The sequence below is a fragment of the Portunus trituberculatus genome, chromosome 25 (genome assembly GCF_017591435.1).
Source record: "Portunus trituberculatus isolate SZX2019 chromosome 25, ASM1759143v1, whole genome shotgun sequence".
In the NCBI taxonomy this organism is placed as follows: Eukaryota; Metazoa; Arthropoda; class Malacostraca; order Decapoda; family Portunidae; genus Portunus; species Portunus trituberculatus.
This window is the reverse complement of record NC_059279.1, coordinates 7,703,280-7,722,500: the sequence shown is the minus strand read 5'-3', so window position 1 is coordinate 7,722,500 and position 19,221 is coordinate 7,703,280. Positions and strand designations below refer to the sequence as shown.

Genomic DNA, 19,221 nt, shown 5'->3' with positions numbered 1-19,221 from the left:
GATGTAGGTGAGGGGCGTGGTGGTAACTGGTGGGTGGGGTACAGTGAAGCGTGGGTGGGTAGATGGGCTGGGGTGGGCGGGTGGCTAGTGACGCGTGCACACTCATGTCGCGTTGTCAGTATGACTCTGACGTTTATTTTGGTGCAACTGCTATCCACTCCCGCCTGAAACAATGTCGGCGGGCAGGCAGGTGAGGGTGGTGGTTGGAGAGGCGCTGCGTGTGGCGGGAGTACTTGATATAATCGGCAGCAGCCCGGGGGTCGCGCACCTCTCCACGGGGTTCTGTTTGCCCTCGCTGCATATTCTCCTCCATCATAGTGCTGAGTGGTGGAGCACTAAGTTGCGTTTATATGTCAGCAACACATGGCTCAGCCGTCCCTGTGGCGCAGTGGAAAGCGCGTTGGACTTCTAATCCAAAGGTCCCGGGTTCGACCCCCGGCAGGGATGCCACTGGCATCGAGGCCATGGTTTTCCTAGTGTGCTGTTGCATCTCAACACCCGCTGCTATGCTACCGGACGGCCCCGCACCCCCCTCTCTCGAGTCATGACCGTAAAAGGCACACTGGCTGGACGGGGATGTGGGGCGTAAGTGGTCGATAGAGGGACGCAGAGGGGGCGGGAGATGGCACCGTGCGGCGACCAGCCTCATGCCGCCGGCGTCAAACCTACGCCTTTCAGCCCCGCCCACATAATCTCACGCAACGCACCCCTTTTGTTACGCCGCACTCGGCATCAATTTTTTGTTCTGCAGCCTTGACCACCTTGAGCCGGTGCCAAAAACACACCAAGACAGGCACGGTGGCACGTGACACATGTGCAATGTTCACAACCCCTTCAGGACAAGGTCTCGATGCCATGAGACCGAGGACGCGGCATGGTCTCAATTACTACGGCGGGACACAGAACTTTTACTGGGGCAAAGGCAGAGAGAGAGAGAGAGAGAGAGAGAGAGAGAGAGAGAGAGAGACTGTTACATTTGATACTTATACATTTATTGGCCCACATGTGCTACATGGCATAACGTGGATTAAAAAGTGGACAAAGGTCTGTTGAGCCAAAGCTCTTTTACAGACCTGGAGAGAAAAAAAAAAAGACACCATTGAAGTTCAGTGCTAATTAAGGCCTAGTACAAAATGCAAACTAGTAATAATGATAATAATAGTAATAATGATAATAATAATAGCAATGATAATAATAATAATATTAATAATAATAATAATAATAATAATAATAATAATAATAATATATGATGATGATGATGATGATGATGATGATAATAATGATAATAATAATAATAATAATAATAATAATAATAATAATAAAAATAATAACAACAATAATAACAATAGCAAGATTATTATAATGACAATAATAATAATAATAATAATAATAATAATAATAATAATAATAATAATAATAATAATAACAAAAGTTTAAAAAATTAAATTAAGGATAATACTAGGTATCAATAATAAAACAATAATAGTAAAAGTAATGGTAATAGTGACAATGAGAAGAAGAGGAAATATTTCTAACTGAAATACAATAACATCGATCAATAATAACAGTACTGATAAAAATAATAATAATAGAAGAAAATTATGATAATAAAATAATAACAATAATAACGATAAAAATGATAACTAATAATAATACTTATAGGGTACTATTAGAAATAACTATCACATGAAGATTTAAACAGGATCTTTTAAAGAAGATGTAGAGCAATGAAAACAGATTTAGAAAAAAAGTAAATTATCAATATTATGACGAGTAATAAAGAGAATAATTATGATTAAAAAGTAATGGCGACAATCATAACAAAAATAATATTAGTGAAAAAAACATATATCAAAATAGCAATTAGGTCATTCATGAAAAATTTGGATGTAAGGTAGCATGACGATAGCACTGCTCTACATCTTTCCACGTCCTTTCAGAGACGACCAACCCTTCAGGAAGTTAACAGATCACGCAGTGCCACCACAGAACACTTGACTTCCTATCCGGGAAGAGAAAATCTAGTAGTTTTCAATGCCTCAAAAAACTCAATTCCTCTATCTATCTACTTGACACAACCTTCCAGACAATTATCACCTCTTCTTCAATGACACTCAACTGTCTCCATCTTCCACACTGAATATCCTCGGTCTGTCCTTTACTCATAATCTTAACTGGAAACTTCACATCTCATCTCTTGCTAAAACAGCTTCTATGAAGTTAGGCGTTCTGCGGCGTCTCCGCCAGTTTTTCTCTCCCCTCCAACTGCTTACTCTGTATAAGGGCCTTATCCGTCCCTGTATGAAGCACTCTTCGCATGTTTTGGGGGTTTCCAATCACACAGTTTTACTAGATAGGGTGGAGTCAAAAGCTTTTCATCTCATCAACTCCCCTCCTCTGACTAACTGTTTTCAGCCTCTTTCTCAATGCCGAAATATTGCATCTCTTTCTATTTGTTATCGCTATTTTCATGCTAACTGTTCCACTGATCTTGCTAACTGCATGCCTCCCCTCCTCCTGCAGCCTTGTTGCACAAGGCTTTCTTCTTCCTCTCCTCCCTATTCTGTCCAACTCTCTAACACAAGAGTTAAACAGTACATTCTCTCATTCATTCATACCTTTCACTGGTAAATTCTGGAACTCCCTCGCTACATCTGTATTTCTGACTTCCTACAACTTGTCTTATTTTAAAAGGGAGGTGTCGAGATATTTGCTCCCTAATTTTGGCTGACGTTTTTCCTCTTTGTAGAGAGCCAGCACTCAAGTGGGCCTTTTTATAATCTTTTCCATTTTTTTGCCCTTGGCTGGCCCTCTTCCCTACATAAGTGGGCCTTTTTTTTAATCTTTTTTTTTTACCTTAGCTGTCCCTCTTCCTTACATACAAGAAAAAAAAAAAAAAAATAAAAATATATATATATATATATATATATATATATATATATATATATATATATATATATATATATATATATATATATATATATATATATATATATATATATATATATATATATATATATATATATATATATATATATATATATATATATATATATATATATATATATATATATATATATATATATATATATATATATATATATATATATATATATATATATATATATATATATATATATATATATATATATATATATATATATATATATATATATATATATATATATATATATATATATATATATATATATATATATATATATATATATATATATATATATATATATATATATATATATATATATATATATTCATCAATTTTCTTCAAAGAACAGTACATCCTTTTACATTATTTTCAAAAAGTGATTTTGATGTAGTGCTTTTGATTTCCTCTGGTAGAAGATTCCACTGGGAGGCTCCTCTACTTGAAAAAACACCATTGGCATGTGATATCCTACATAGTAGGAGGGTAACATTATTGGGGTACCATGTATTCCTGGCCAGATGCTTCATGTTGGAAATCTCTTGCAATATTGATGTGGGAAAGATAATGATTTGTGAACAAATGATACAGTTTGCAGAGTTACAATGTCTTGAAATTTTACAAATTTGAGATCTTTAAATAAGGGATCAATGTGGAGATATCGGTGGCTGAAGGTCATAACACAAAGCAACTTTTCTGAGTAATAAAAATGATGTTGATTAAAGTAATGTTCCTCCCCAAACAGATGAACAATAAAGTAGATATGGATAAGCTTAGGGTAAATAAATCTGGTGAAGACAATCAGTTGTGATATTCTTCATAACTTTGACTAACAATCCCATTAATTATTAAGTTTAGTGTTTAGCATAGCTACGTGAGATTTCCATTCCTATTTATTATCTACAATGACACCTAAAAACTTACATTCATCAACATGATCAAGCAAATAATTGTCAATGGAAATATCAATATTGGGTAACTGTGAAATAGCTGGAGAAGATACAGTATAATGAGTTTTAGAAATATGTAATGAGAGTCAGTTTATTGCTTTTTATCCAATTAAAAAGATCTTCAAATTCAATGTTTAAAGTATTTTTAATAACATTAAACCTCTGGATATAAAAAGTGGTGTCATCAGCAAATAGGATATATTCAAGCTGACCAGAGCTATGAGTAATATGTGTAATCAACATATATCAAAAGAGGAAAGGACCCAAATTGATCCTTAAGGCACCCCATAATCAATTGGAGCAAAAGATGATGTTGAACTTTCATACACTGTGTACAGCTTCCTAGAACATAAGTTGCTTTTGAACCATTGAAAAGCAGAACCCACATTTCTGTAGATGTTGTGAGATATTGTGTCAAAAGCTTTGAAGAGATCACAAAATAATGATATTTGAAAATTTGATTTCCATGGTTTTGTCCATGTTTTTTTTACAAAGGACGTGCAAAGTATGTTCAGATGAATAATGAGAGAGAGAGAGAGAGAGAGAGAGAGAGAGAGAGAGAGAGAGAGAGAGAGAGAGAGAGAGAGAGAGAGAGAGAGAGAGAGAGAGAGAGAGAGAGAGAGAGAGAGAGAGAGAGAGAGAGAGAGAGAGAGAGAGAGAGAGAGAGAGAGAGAGAGAGAGAGAGAGAGAGAGAGAGAGAGCCATAACACGCCAGGACAGTGGGCAGGCTGCTGAGGCCATCCATCAGCAGCTACGAGTGATAGAGGAGTGGGGTGCTCGCTGGCAAGTGACATTTGCCCCGGAGAAGACACAGGCAATGGTGGTCTCTCGGTCCCCAGCCGCCATGGCAGCAATGGCAGGAAAGTTGTCTTTTGGCGCTGCTGCTCTCCCACTCCAAGAAGACGTCAAGATACTTGGAGTGGAGGTGGATCGAGGGCTGAGGTTTGACAGCCATGTCAAAACCATTGCCAAGAAAGCCTCTCACAGGATCTCCGCTCTCAGAAGGATGGCCAGTTTCCTCGACAGGAAAGGGAGACAGCTGCTGTACAAGGCACAGGTATGGCCCCACCTGGAGTACACAGCATTCTCCTGGATGTCCTGTGCTGCCACACACAGAAGAAGACTGGACAGCATCCAACGCCGCACCTTACGGCTGCACTCCCACCTCACCCAGAGCCTGAGCGTCTTCTCGATTCACTGGAACACCGCAGAGACGTGGCGGCGATCGTAGTGTTCCATAAGGCACAGGTGCAAAAAGTGCCACATCTGGCAGGGCTGTGTCATCCTCTAAAAGTCTCCACACGGAGCATGAGAACGGTGCTCAATGGTGGTGACGCCGTAAAGGTGCCACGATCCCAAGAGTGTCATCACCAACGCACCTTCGCAGGACGCGTCTCCAGGATATGGAATTTATTCACAGCTGCGGTGCCTCACGTCCAGGAGATGAACACTCACAGTGTCAAACTGATGGGCTCATAAGTAGAGACAGACACTGCCAACTCCTCTGACACTTATCGTGACGTGACACTCAGTGCAGTGCAGTGCGGTGAAAGTGAATAGTTATCCATTTATATACTGTCCATTTTGTATATTATCTATCTTAAGAGTTTTGTAAATATTGTAAACAAATAGATCGTAGTACCCTTAGAATAGGTAGCACACGACAGTGTGCCTTTGGGTACATGGTCGTTTGTACAAAGTTGTTTAAATAAAAAAATTAAAAAACATTACTGTTATTCACTTCATCACTGGCTAACACATTCTACTTATTTAATTATTCTATTCACGCAACATTAAAACTTGTTTGTAAGTCGTGAGATGGATTTGGCACCTAATGAATCACAAATCCCACCATTAGTCTTCTAACACCCACAAGTTAATGTTAATACCACCAGCATTGAGAAGTGTACAGGAGGTCCTACTTCTCTCACTCATGTCTGGTTATGAATACTGTTGTCAAGGCATGAGATGGACTTTTATTCAATATTTACCATGCACCAGTTTGGTAAAGAGCCACAGGCAATCTATGGTCTTTTCCTCAATGGAATGTATGCAAAAGAATTCACTGTAATTATTATACTTCATTTTAACCTGACAAATAAGGCCTATCTGACCCTTTCCAGTCAAGTCAACTGCATTCCCACAGTTACCAATCACTTGCATCACATTCAAGAGGAAAAATAGATTAGAGTCTCATATTTCTATTTCCTTAATACTGGAAACGATCTGAAAGAGTCTTACCTCTCCAGTTAAAATTAATATTGTTTATCACTATGCTAAGAAAATCCATAAGCAGCACTGTTAACCTCATAACCTAGACCCTGACATGATGATAAGGCTACAATTGCATTCAGGCATGTTGTGACTCAGGTAACATTTTGCAAAAGTAACAATTTCAAGCTGCTAGCTTCATACGTTTTTAGAGTACAGCCACATGTGTTTCAAAATAAAAGTTGAAATGAGAACAATTCTCACAGCTAAAACTATAACTAACCCTAAGTAAGCACCCATCACACTAGCACCAATAAAGAAAACCGGACCAGCTTTATAAGAACATAAATCCAAATACTATTGAAGGGAAGCAAAGCATAATTCACCTTCCATCATCCTATAGGTAAAATTAAATCTAACATGGCATGTCATGACACTGTAAATTTCATATTGTTACATTAAAAGTTTTACTCTGCTGTCTTTGAACTGAGTGTCAAATATAAGTAATTTGGAAACTAATATTTGATATTTGATTACAAAAGCACCAATAACCTTAGCATGACATCCTGCATCTTTATCACATATCTAAGTTATTCTATATAGTTAATAATTAAAATGAAGCTCATAAAAAACACACATAAAATATACACACTATCCCAAAACAAACAATTAATAAATATGCAACATAATAACCAGGTATGAGTAAATTAAAGCTGTTTTAAGTAATATAGTACATAAAAACAAAAAAACTAACAACTTTTTGCTGCATGTTGCAATGATACACAAACTGTGTATCATTGAAAGGTAAACAAGGAATCTATAATCATAAATACTATTCTGAGCCTGGCATGGCCTACAAAATGCTGATTTGCAAAGGCATATTTGTACTCTTGAGTATTGAAAGGTAGTGTTGCTGTGCAGTCATAACATTAGTGAGTTTTAAAAGGCAGTCTTGCATTTGCACTTATAACAGTGAAAAGTTTTTTACTTTACACTCAAAATAATCACCAACAAAAACATCAAGACTAACTAAAAGTCACATGTTAGTATTACTTCTAATACAGAACTTGTACACTTGTTAGTTTGCTACACAAGAAATACAATAACCCAGATAATTTCTGCAAAATTAACCTTAAATCTACTCATCCATACACAGCATAAACACACTTCATACATCTACTCTACCCATGTGTTATTGAAAACTAGATAAAGTACATTCTTAAACTAAGTGGATGGAAAGAAACTGGACTACGGCATCCTAGCAGCACTTCCACACAGCAATGGCCAAGTTACCAGCAAAGAACATGTACAACAAATTTTTCACCTCATAAGAAACCTCAAAACCGAAAGCCTCGCCAACCACACAGTGCCAGGTGGCCCCATAACGCTTGTCCATGGTCTCCTTGATGACTCGGGCAGCACTCTGTGGAGATACAAGAACTTAGGAAACAGAGAAAATAAAGGGAGGTGCAAGAAGCAATCAGGTCTACACATGACAGTCACTTGAATCTTATCTATTTTCATCTATCATCCTCATCATGAATTTATCTGATCAAATTTTAATGCTTCCTGATGACTTGGTATTAATAATTTGACTAATGAGTTTGAGTTTGAGAACTTACTTCTTCCTATTTTTTATTTTTTTTATTTAACTTTATCAAGCTTGAACCTCTTATTTTTTGCCCAAATAAACATCCTAAATCCAAGAATGAAGAACAAAATGATCCCTCTAAACATTTTCCTCCCAATCCAGATATAAGAGTAAAGATGTCACTAATATTATGAAACAATAACTAACACAACTCTAACATAATAACATAAATTTGATTCATGTTTTTTTCTTTTTCTATATTTAGTATGTTATGTATATCTAGATTCTAGACAAATGTGTAGAGTGGGTGGTAGTGAAACACAAGCTGATGCAATGTATGTGCTATATTCCTTGACATTTCAGTTACACAACCTATCATCCTTTCTTCCTGAAGATGGTCACATAACCTCGTATCAGCTTGTATTTCCTTACTACCCACTTTATTTAGTATCTCACCTCATTATTAGCTGGGTGCTTTTCGCAGGCTGTCACTATCAACTCCATTGTCTCTGTTTTCATCTCATCTGTCATGTCTGTGTGCTGAGGAAAAGAGACATGAACAACTACACTCAGTTTTCCTCCAATCATGTACACTTACAACTATTATGGAAACTTCTCCCCATCATTATGCATGTAGACTACTAAACTCTTCTAACCATTACACATTATCTCTTGACTGACATACACTCACACCTGCCATGTATGCTCTTTTTTCACATAACTTTAATACAATGGGTGAGTTAGAGTACAGGTGCCGCCCAACACATGATATGACTTTCTTAACTGTCACCTACTAACCCTCCTAACTTATGTATGTTTTTTCCTATTTACTACTACATTCTCTTCAATGCCACAAACACACTCCTTGCTACCTCAAATACTCCTTACTGCCACATGCACTCTCCCAACTACTGAACTATCCTTAACAATTAAAAACAGAGGCATTTCTGACACTATACCAAATAATCAGGAAAAAATCAATCCTTCACTGTAAAAGTGGTTATATCTAGAATAAACCACTGACTGGATGATGTTGTGATTGTAAAGCCAATCTATGAACATATCACAATGTAAGTATAAGCAATATGGTAGAGAAAAGAGGATTCCTTTAAAAGTTAGTCTCCCTTACCTTTTTTACTTTTTCATTAGATATATAAGTATAAACATTCATTCAGTAAGATAACCAAAGCTAAAATAGCATACCCATACCTAATATATCACTAAATATTGCAGCATCTTATTATATCTTGCCTATTTTAATTTTCACTTGGTAAGCATAAAAATTAATTCCACAAGTACAACCAACATTAGAGAAACTGCTTAGTATAACAAAATCCAAATCTAACATCATTCTAAGCATAAATAACAGGTATACATCACTCTCCCACACATTGTCTTTTCCTTTTCATCCAATAAGCATAACCATCCACTTAGCAAGTCAGTAATTAACACAAGAGAAATTGACATACTAAATCCAACTTAATATATTACTATATGTCATTGATAATCAAAAGCAGACCACAGTCCAACCCTGCAGTCAGTTTACTGCAGCGGTACTAAAAGCAATTAAATAAATAAGAAATATAAATAAAGACCATATGCCTATCAAGGAAAATTATGCAGTGCCATTAATAAATAGTCAGCACAGTTTGTATAAATATTTGTTTATGCACTAATAACAGGAAAGCATCACTAAATGCTATCTTCTAAATGTGTACTTTTCATTTCAGCAAGAACGTAACTAAATAAAGAAAACACACACACACACACACACACACACACACACCTAAGATGGGTGAAGGAGTAGTGTTAAAAAAGGTGGAAAAGGAAAAGGATTTGGGAGTGATAATACAAGACCATGGGCAGTTTGAGGCTCATATTGACAAGATGTTTGGAGAAACATATAATTTGATTAGAAATATTGGATTAGCCTTTCATTATATGGATAAAGATATGATGAAGAAATTAATTATTACGGTAATTAGACCAAGATTGGAATATGCTGGGTTGGTTTGGTCCCCTTATAAAAAGAAGCATATAAGGAAGTTGGAGAGATTGCAGAGAATGGCAACAAAAATGGTTCCGGAATTGGCAGAAATGACCTATGAGGAGAGATTAAAAGAAATGAATTTGCTTACCTTGGAACAAAGAAGAGAAAGAGGAGATTTAATACAGGTTTATAAACTGTTGAACGGTCTGGATGAAGTGGATAATGAGCAAATGATGTTGAGAGAGGAAAATTTAAATAGAACTACGAGATCGCATAGTAAAAAGATAGTCAAGGGAATATGCTTGAAGGACGTGAAGAAATATAGTTTCCCACAAAGATGTGTGGAGGTGTGGAATAGTTTGAGTGAGAAGGTGGTGTCAGCAAGGTGTGCATAGTTTTAAAGGAAAGTTGGATGTGTGTAGATATGGAGACGGGGCCACACGAGTATGATACCCAGGCCCTGTAAAATTACATCTAGGTGAATACACACACACACACACAGACAGACGGCACTACCATAGTATAGACATCCCGTCAATTATTGCACAGACATTAGGAAACAAATTATATCAACTCGCTCACCCTCAACAGTGGGTAGGTGTGCACAATCTTCTTGGTATCGTCCACGCTCTCCTGCTTCCTCAGCTCGGCCATAGTGACGTCCTTGTTACTTGGTATGCCTGACTTTGATCATCGTTGTGTCCTTCCTTCTCTCCTTATATCGCCCTTATCCTGCCACTCCTTCAGGAACTAATAGATAGTGAGGGTAGTTGCCTGGAATGGATGGTCCATGAGGTGATGGGTGTGGTGGCTAATGAAAGTATAAGACAAGGGCGTGGCGAGGGAAGGACAGGTGGGTAGGGTCTCGGGAAGGACAATGTTTACCAGAGAGGACGCCAGGACCACCACGCCTCGCGTTACCATGACGACCACGTTGTTCTCTTCTCCAACGAGAGAGAGAGAGAGAGAGAGAGAGAGAGAGAGAGAGAGAGATTTATTGTTGATTTAATAAATAATTACAACAAAGGAGGAGGATGGGCCTTGCCACCCACCCCCTGGATAAAGACTTAAGGTTAAAGTATCACAAAAATAACTCTGGACAGTATACACAACAAGAATACAAGTGTTTCAATAAATAAATAAACGTATTGCACACCTTATTGCCTAAGACATCCTACAGTCTGGGAGCAAACTGAGGATATTCCCTGAGTATGGTCAATGAGGCTGTACAAGTCATGCTGACCTTGTGGCCTAAATTTAGCAATGAGAGAACATTCCATGATATAGTGCAGCACACAGAACACAACACACACCAGGAGAAGCACTGACTTCCCAAAAGTATTTGTAGCCTAATATGAGGCTCACTGCCACCCTGTCATGTGATGCAGTGTGTCTCCCGTAGATGTAAGCACAGCTCTGGGAGACACGTGCATAGTGAAGACTAGTGCTACTGCCCCTATGGCAACAAAGCTCCAACTGATCACTAATGCTACTTTGTACAAAGTCCTTAATGCTACTCTTAAGATAACCCAGAGTGTGCTCAGTGCCAGGGTCCACTGTGTCATCTTGTAGGGCACACTGAGCAAGGAAGGTGGTCTGCTTTTTCATTTAACGGGATACCCACATGAGAGGGTATCCAGATGAAATGGACCGTGGCACCGGCACCTTCTAGGGCGTGGATGAGATCAAGACACTTATTAACTAGATCACAGTCCATGGGGAGGTGGATTGAAGGGCGTACAATGCAGCCTGACTGTCAATAAAGAAATATACATTCTTATGGAGAGGCGCCACAATGTGGAGCGCCTCCAGTACAGCATACAGTTCTGCTCTAGTGGAAGACATGGGTGCAGGGAGCCGCCTGGAAACCTCAGTGTCAGTGTAGAGACTGGCAGAGATGTAGTCACGGATGAACAGCCCACATCCAGACCTGCTGCCATTGACTGACCCATCACAATAAACATGAATAGCCTGAACGTGTGGGTACTTGGACAATTTAGTCATGAACATGTCTTGCAGCACATGAGGGAGCCAGTCCCTCTTGGGCTGATGCAGTGAGTGAATATCAACACTGACACGGTGAGGGTTCCAGGCGGGTTGCAGCGGTGACATAACAACGTTAATACAAGCCTCGGCTACACCTACACTTGTCAGTACTCCCAAGATCTTCCTGAGGTATGGTGTTGTAGGAGTGCGAGGATCATGATACAGGGGGTCAGTGATCCCTTTAGAGAGTCAGAGCCCGTGCATAGCATCCGACTAATTGTGCGACAAGTCATTTCCTGTACCCTACACATAATACTCGGCAGGTGCAGTTCAGCTCTGAGGACTTCAATCCGTGCAGTCCTGGGGCATCCCAAGATTATCCGCATGGCTTCATTCTGTACAAGCTCCAGGGGACGGAGTTGGGTGGCACTAAACTGTATTAAAACAGGGGCGGCATAATCAATAAGGGACCGTATGACAGATATATAGAACATTCTTAGGACTGGAATGCCCGCCCCAGGCCCCTGTTGGCTAGCAGCCGAAGTGGTGCTAGCCGTGGCAGACAGAGGTCTCGAACATAGTGGACGGCTTGAAGAGACTTCCTAAAGCTCATCTGAACACCCAGGTACTTGTGTATATGAACTCTAGGGATGGGAATGTTATTTACAGTGGGCAGCCGAGAGACCTTCCCTTTAGCTTGAAATTTTGTTTTACATTCATTAATCACTAGTCCCATTTGGACACACAACGCTGCCAGTTGTGACAAAGCAACCTGGAGAATCCTGGGTGTGGGGCATTGGAGGAGTATGTCATCAGCATAGATGAGGACCTGGGTGCCCTGCGGAAAGGAACAGCGTGCAATTTTGTCCATTAAAACATTGAAAAGCATTGGACTAAGGACTCCACCCTGTGGTGTTCCAAGCTCAAAAACTTCCTCAGAGGAGACTGCACCTTGAAACCAAACCTGTGCTGTTCTATTGTACAAATAGTCCCTGATCCATCCTAATAATCTACCTTTGACACCTTTGAGAATGAGTTCCTCCATAATAACATCTTTGTTGGCCCTGTCGAAGGCACCCTTGAGATCAACGAAAGCTCTGCAGGTAGCATCCTTATTTATAAGACACTCAACAAAACAATGACTTGTAGAGTGACCTTTTAGGAAGCCATGTACATTGCCAGAGAGTACATGGCCCACCTTGTATATAAGTCTGTTCAATATTACCCGTTCCATCATCTTACACAGACAGCTGGTGAGAGAAATAGGGGAAAGGTGCCATCACCTTTGGGTATTGGGATGACGATGGCTGTTTTCCAAGAGCGGGAAGCTTGCCTGCAGTGAAAGACATGTTAAATAAATCCAAGATAGGGTTGTCTACCTTTACCTCCAGGAGAGCATTGAGGATATCATAGGTGATGCCATCCTTGCCAGGAGCTGTTGACTTGCCCAACTTGACTGCCGAGAGGAGTTCGTCATGCGTGATAGGCACACAGGTGTCGTCCAGCAGAGGAACACTGTGGCAAAGCAACTCCATCCTTCGTGGTCTTTGCTGATCAAGCGCCTCCTGGTGTTCCACAGGAAGGCCAGAGAAGGATGAGGCTTCCTTCCACTGCAAGACGAGTTCTCGTGCCCTGCCTGCAGGATCAGGGTCACACACCTGCCGTCTGGACTTGCCCCGGACGCTGTTGACATGGTGCCACACCTCCCGGAGGGACCAGGTCCTGCGCACCTTGTCCAGGAAGGAGACCCAGTACTTCTTCCTTTCCTGCCGCCACAGATCCGTGAGGTGTCGAGCCACGCTAACCATGGCATCCCGTGACTCTGTGTCTGTTGGGTTGAGTTGCCAACGTCTCTGATAGGCAGCGAGCGTCTGTTGGCAGTTCAGAATGACCGGGTCGGTAGCGTAAGTCCAGCGGCGTGGAGCATGGGCCCTTGCTGGAACCCTTGGAGTCGCGATGAATCCCTCGATGGTGTGCAGGAGTCCGTCGTACAGTGCCTCTGCATCAGCAAAGGAGCCCTTCACGGCAGCGTACCACGCCACCACATGGACGACGAGGTCCGTCATCCTGGATGGTGGCACCGTCAAGCGCTTCCTGGGCACTGCCGGGCGGACTGCACCGGGAGGGTCGTCTCCAGGGCGAAGTGGTCGCTCAGCAATGACCTGACAAGATAAGTTTGGGCAGTATATGTTGGCATATTGATGAGGGCTACATAATCAAGTCTGCCTCCTTGAACATGTGTGGGTGTGTGGTCCCCAGTAAGTACAGCTGTATCTGTGGTGTCAAGGAAAGCCTTCCAGCGCACACCATTGGCATTGGTGGTGAGGTGGCTTCCTAATTCCTTATGCCTGGCATTAAGGTCACCCATGATAACACTTTGCTCTTCAAGAACATATTCAGGAAAATTTGCAATATTTAAGGCACCAGCATGAATGTACATGTTTACAAAGTAAATAATTTCACCCACAGTGTGCAAGCAAACAGTAATAAATTCAATACCCTCAGTGACCCCATTTCCATGAAGTTAACTGGAATCCCATGTTTAATGTAAGTGGCCATCCCCGACTACTGCCGTCACCACAACTGAGGGTGTGGGAGGCATAACCCGCAGCTCAGGCACCCTTGGCCCTACCTCCTGTAAGGCAATAATGTCAGGCTTATGGAGAAGGACATGAGAGTGTAAGTCAGTGAAACGGGCATGTAGACCATTGACATTCCATGTTAGGGTGCGAAAAGTCTTACTGTTCATCGCGATGGTATTGCATCTGTGTCTTCAGGCCATCCACTTCCTGTGTCAGGCGAGACATCTGCTCCATCAGCATCTGCATGGCTGCCATCAGATGTCCCTGGTCTGGCTTGGGGCTGGCAGTCTTCAGATGTCCCTGGTCTGGCTCGGAGCTGGCAGTCTTCAGATGTCCCTGGTCTGGCTCGAGGCTGGCAGTCTTCAGGTGTCCCTGGTCCGGCTCGGGGTTGGCAGTCTGGGCTGGGATTGGGCAGAGAGAGAGAGAGAGAGAGAGAGAGAGAGAGAGAGAGAGATTGATTGATACATTTATTGTTGAATTAATAAATAATTACAACAAAGGAGGAGGATGGGCCTTGCCACCCACCCCCTGGGCAAAGACTTAAGGTTAAAGTATCAAAAATCTAACACTGGACAGTACACACAACAAGAATACAAGTATTTCAATAGATAAATACACATATTGCACACCTTATTGCCTAAACATCCTACAGTGTTGGGGCAAACTGAGGATATTCCCTGAGTATATCCCTGAGAGTGGCTGAGTCTAAGAGATGGCCAATGAGGCTGTACAAGTCATGTTGACCTTGTGGCCTAAATTTAGCAATGAGAGGGCATTCCATGATATAGTGATGCAGAGTGTGTCCCCTTGGTGCAGCAGATTTGTTGCATTAACATGAAAGTACAACAAGAGGAAAATGAGCCAGTGTTGCCAGACTCTCAGACTGGAATTATCGTAGTGGTTCCTCAAAATTATGGGTTTTTCAATGAAATTATCGTACCAAATTGTAAAATTTATTGTATGTATTATAGCACACTGTTTCTGATATCTAATACATTTTTATAATTTGACAATCAAATGAATATATGTACGATATTTCTTCAGTTATTAATATCTTGTAATTTACATAATTCAAATAAAAACAAACAAATGAAACATTTCTCTTGAAAAAAAATAAATAAATAAAATAAATAAATAAAACGGAGTTATGGAAGCAGTGCAGCTACAGCAAAACTGGCTAAGTCTGAAAAGCTAGACTGTTTTTGGGACACTTCTCCCCAGAACTTATCAGATGACTCATTAATGAAATGTTTAAATTCATTCTGAAATATGGGAAACATTCTCCATTGAGCATCCAGCTTTTGAAGTAGTGAGTGGTCATCTGGGGCACACTCAGAGGAAGCTCAGATTCAAGAGGAAATAAGGAAGAGGTTCTTTCCCTGAATTCTGATGAGAGAACATTTTATGGACAAGAGTTTAACTTTGACAGGACACCATCATTGAAATTATACCTCTTCTGTATTTCAGTGCATGACACTATATACAGTGTCATGCAATGTACAGTATAATATACTGTACAGTACAATCGGTACAGTACAGTCAGCAAGCACAGGGCAGTAGGACTAAGCAATATATAGAGAGGGAGGCACAAGATTAATGGCCGGGGCATCGGGAAAACTCAAGTCTGAACGTGAACAGTTCGTGTCGTGAGTGGTGAATCATCATGATTCACCGCTCTGTGGGGAACACTATTCTGAAAGTGTGGAATATTGTTTAAAACATGTAGGCAAATGTACTTTTTTGGAGAAATTAGCCTGTTTCCAGGAGCACCCCAGTAACCATTTAAATTTATATTTATATTTATTAACACCCTAGAATTATTGTACAAACGGTACGATAATGGAAAATTATATCGTACATCGTGCGAAGGCCGTTTTTATTGTACATGTATAATAATTATCGTACGTGTGGCAACACTGGGATGAGCTTTGCTACCCACCCCCTGGACAAAAATTCAAGGGTAGTAGATCTCAAATATAAAGATAGATAGTACACATAACAAAAAAATATATAAATACATGGATATCCTACCATCAGGGAGCAAACTTGGGGTATTCCTTGAGTATATCCCTGATAGTGACTGAGTCTACCTAAGAAATGGTCAATTAGACCTAGTGTACAAGTCATGCTGCTCAAATTTAGCAAGACCTATGACATTCTGTGACATAATGACGCAAAGTGTTTCCCTTTGGTGCAGGTCACAGCACACAGCATATACACCAGCAGGAGAAGCACTGACTGACTTCCCAAAAGTATTTATAGCATAATCGGAGTCTCATTGTTATCCTATTGTGTGATGCAGTGTGTCTTCCATAGGTGTAAGGCTGTAAGCACAGCTCTGGGAGACACGTACTGTACATAATGAAGACTACATGCCACTGCCTTTATGGCAATAAAGATCCAACTAATCACCAATGGTAGCTACTATGCACAAAGTCCTTTATGCTACTCTTAACATAGTCCAGAGTGTACTCAGTGCCAGGGTCCACTGTCCACTGTGTCGTCCTGAAGGACACATTAAGCAAGACAGTCTGCCGTTTCGTGAAGTGGGATACCTACATGAGAGGGTATCCAGGTGAAATGGACCGTAGCATTAGCACCTTCTATGGCGTGGATGATATAAAGATATTTATTAACTAGATCACAGTCCAGGGGGGAGGTAGATTGGAGAGCATACAGTGCAGCCTGACTGTCAACAAAGACATATACGTACATCTTTACAGAGAGGCGCCACAATATGGAGCGCCTCTAGCAGTACAGCATAAATGCAGTTCTACCCTAGTGGAGGATATGCGTGCAAGGAGCCGTCTGCAAACTTCAGTGTCAGTGTAGTTATTGGCAGAAATGAAGTCGCGGGTGAACTGCCCACATCTAGAACTGCTGCCATTGACTGATCCACCGCAATAAACATGAATAGCCTGAACATGGGGTACTTGGACAATTTAGTCATGAACATGTCTTGCAGCACATGAGGGAGCCAATCCCTCTTGAGCTGGTGCAGTGAGTGAATATCAACACTATCACGGTGGCTACACCTATAGTTGTTAGTACTTCCAAGATATTCCTGAGGTATAGAATTGTAGGTGTCCGACGATTATGATACATTGGGGTCATTTAGAGAGTCAGAACCCGTGCTTAACATTCAACCAACGGTGCGACAGCTAATTTCCTGAGAGAGAGAGAGAGAGAGAGAGAGAGATGGCTTTATTGTTGTAAAAGTAGCTATACAACAAAGGAGAGGGTCGCAGCACGCCGGCATCTCACTAAATATTGAGCAAACATATGTACATATGTACTTAATAGAAAAAGACATTGCACCTGAAGATATATATATATATATATATATATATATATATATATATATATATATATATATATATATATATATATATATATATATATATATATATATATATATATATATAACCTACATATATACATGCACACCAGTGATATCACGCACAGATTATCCGATACGTTGGCTAAATTCAAATCAAACCCAACGAAGGAAGCAAACACGTCCGTGATGTTAAATTAAAATGTCTGTGTGTGTGTGTGTGAGAGAGAGAGAGAGAGAGAGAGAGAGAGAGAGAGAGAGAGAGAGAGAGAGAATTATACCTATCATTTCACCAGTTTTTATATCAATATTCTTCTAGTTCATATCACATAGTACTTCCAATTTGATGAAGTAATTTCCTACCTGTAATTCTAACAAAAGTTACATCAATTCTAACAAAAGTTATATCTGTCACCGTTTTCTCTCTCTCTCTCTCTCTCTCTCTCTCTCTCTCTCTCTCTCTCTCTCTCTCTCTCTCTCCGTTTGACATTAGCTAAAGCTAAGCTCTTATTAGTGAAGTTTGCATAGCTTTGATATTCAGTTTATTAATAGAAATGTAAAGCAAGCTATAATCAGTAATAAGATCGATCTTGTCTGGCTGTCTTGTTTGTTTCTTGATAAAATGACACTTTCGTCATTCTATTATTATTATTTATTTATTATTTTTTTATTTATATTTATCTATCTATTTATTTATTCATTTATTATTTTTTGAGGGGGATACTCCTAAGATTGTTTTTGTTTTTAATATAAGACTTAAACAATATGAGGAACATGCTACAAATAATAATTTTTGATAATATTTAGTCTAACTATTCGTATTTTTTTTTCTATTAAAAATACAGATTCCCAAATTTGCAAACACATTTTCTTTATACGACAAGGATTTTGTTTTCTTTATTCACCTGGAAAATTATTATTTTTTTTTTTTTTACTTAGAACCTAGTATGGCTGTGATTTCCTTCTCAATTTAACAATATTATTTTAGTGCTGTTCTTAAAAAAAAAAAAAATACAGATTGTTTCTGAGATATTTCGTTATTAGCAGTGGGTTCAGTAATCCTTACATGTCTGGATATTCCTTAAAGTACATTGCAAGTCAGAATGTACCAAGTATCACAGCTTGAGCGTCTTTTTTTTTCTCTCGAATTGGAAAAGCATCGCGTTATGTAAATATAGGAGCCGATACGAACACATTCCCATCATTCTAACTCTCAGTACATCAATAATTAGGTAAACTTTTGAGTGTTTCCAGATTTTGACGTGAAGAAAAAAGATAATCACCAAAGTAGATAAATACCTATAAAAATGCCTCAAATAAGGCTTGAACAATTTAAAGAGGCAACCACCATAGGTACGGATCCCCCGCTTAGCCTGATTTTCCTGAAAACATGATGTCATCAAACTCCACACGGAAACTTTCCCCCTAACCAGTGTGTGTGTGTGTGTGTGTGTGTGTGTGTGTGCGCGCGTGTGCAATTCACCTACGGTTGTCTGCAGGTGGTTCAGCGGCCAGTCAGGCTCTAGCCCAGTGGTCTGAACTGGTTTCCAAACTTTTCCTGCGTGAATACCACTTTGAACCTGGAGGTCCCGTACAGTCCCTGCTTACTGGTTCCACGAAAACTCAATCA

At 39.9% G+C, this 19,221-nt stretch overlaps 1 protein-coding gene and 1 non-coding gene across 3 annotated transcripts; one reads left to right on the top strand and one right to left on the bottom strand.

The window, feature by feature from the left end:
- Positions 1–374: 374 nt before the first annotated feature.
- Trnar-ucu lies at positions 375–447 on the top strand. The gene has a single exon. It is a non-coding gene; the product is annotated as a tRNA-Arg (tRNA).
- A 4,391-nt stretch (positions 448–4,838) lies between these two features.
- Positions 4,839–10,620, bottom strand: LOC123508614 (dynein axonemal light chain 4-like). Of its 2 annotated transcripts, XM_045262426.1 has the most exons (4): positions 10,269–10,620; positions 8,153–8,236; positions 7,430–7,528; positions 4,839–5,091 (listed from the first exon to the last, which is right to left on the bottom strand). In XM_045262426.1, the coding sequence occupies exons 1-4, from the start codon at positions 10,338–10,340 to the stop codon at positions 5,089–5,091; spliced, it is 258 nt and encodes an 85-aa protein (XP_045118361.1). In that variant the 5' UTR covers positions 10,341–10,620; the 3' UTR covers positions 4,839–5,088. The 2 variants fall into 2 exon arrangements, with proteins under 2 accessions (XP_045118361.1, XP_045118360.1); XM_045262425.1 differs by lacking the exon at positions 4,839–5,091 and having other exon boundaries at positions 5,853–7,528.
- Positions 10,621–19,221: the final 8,601 nt, after the last annotated feature.

What these genes read in the sequence shown, in the direction of transcription:
- LOC123508614 (XM_045262425.1), bottom strand. Translation starts at nt 10,340, where the DNA reads ATGGCCGAGCTGAGGAAGCAGGAGAGCGTGGACGATACCAAGAAGATT. An exon ending in ACACCTACCCACTGTTGAGG is followed by an intron (nt 8,237 to 10,268) that starts GTGAGCGAGTTG and finishes TCTTTTCCTCAG; the next exon opens with CACACAGACATGACAGATGA. An exon ending in AGCACCCAGCTAATAATGAG is followed by an intron (nt 7,529 to 8,152) that starts GTGAGATACTAA and finishes GTATCTCCACAG; the next exon opens with AGTGCTGCCCGAGTCATCAA.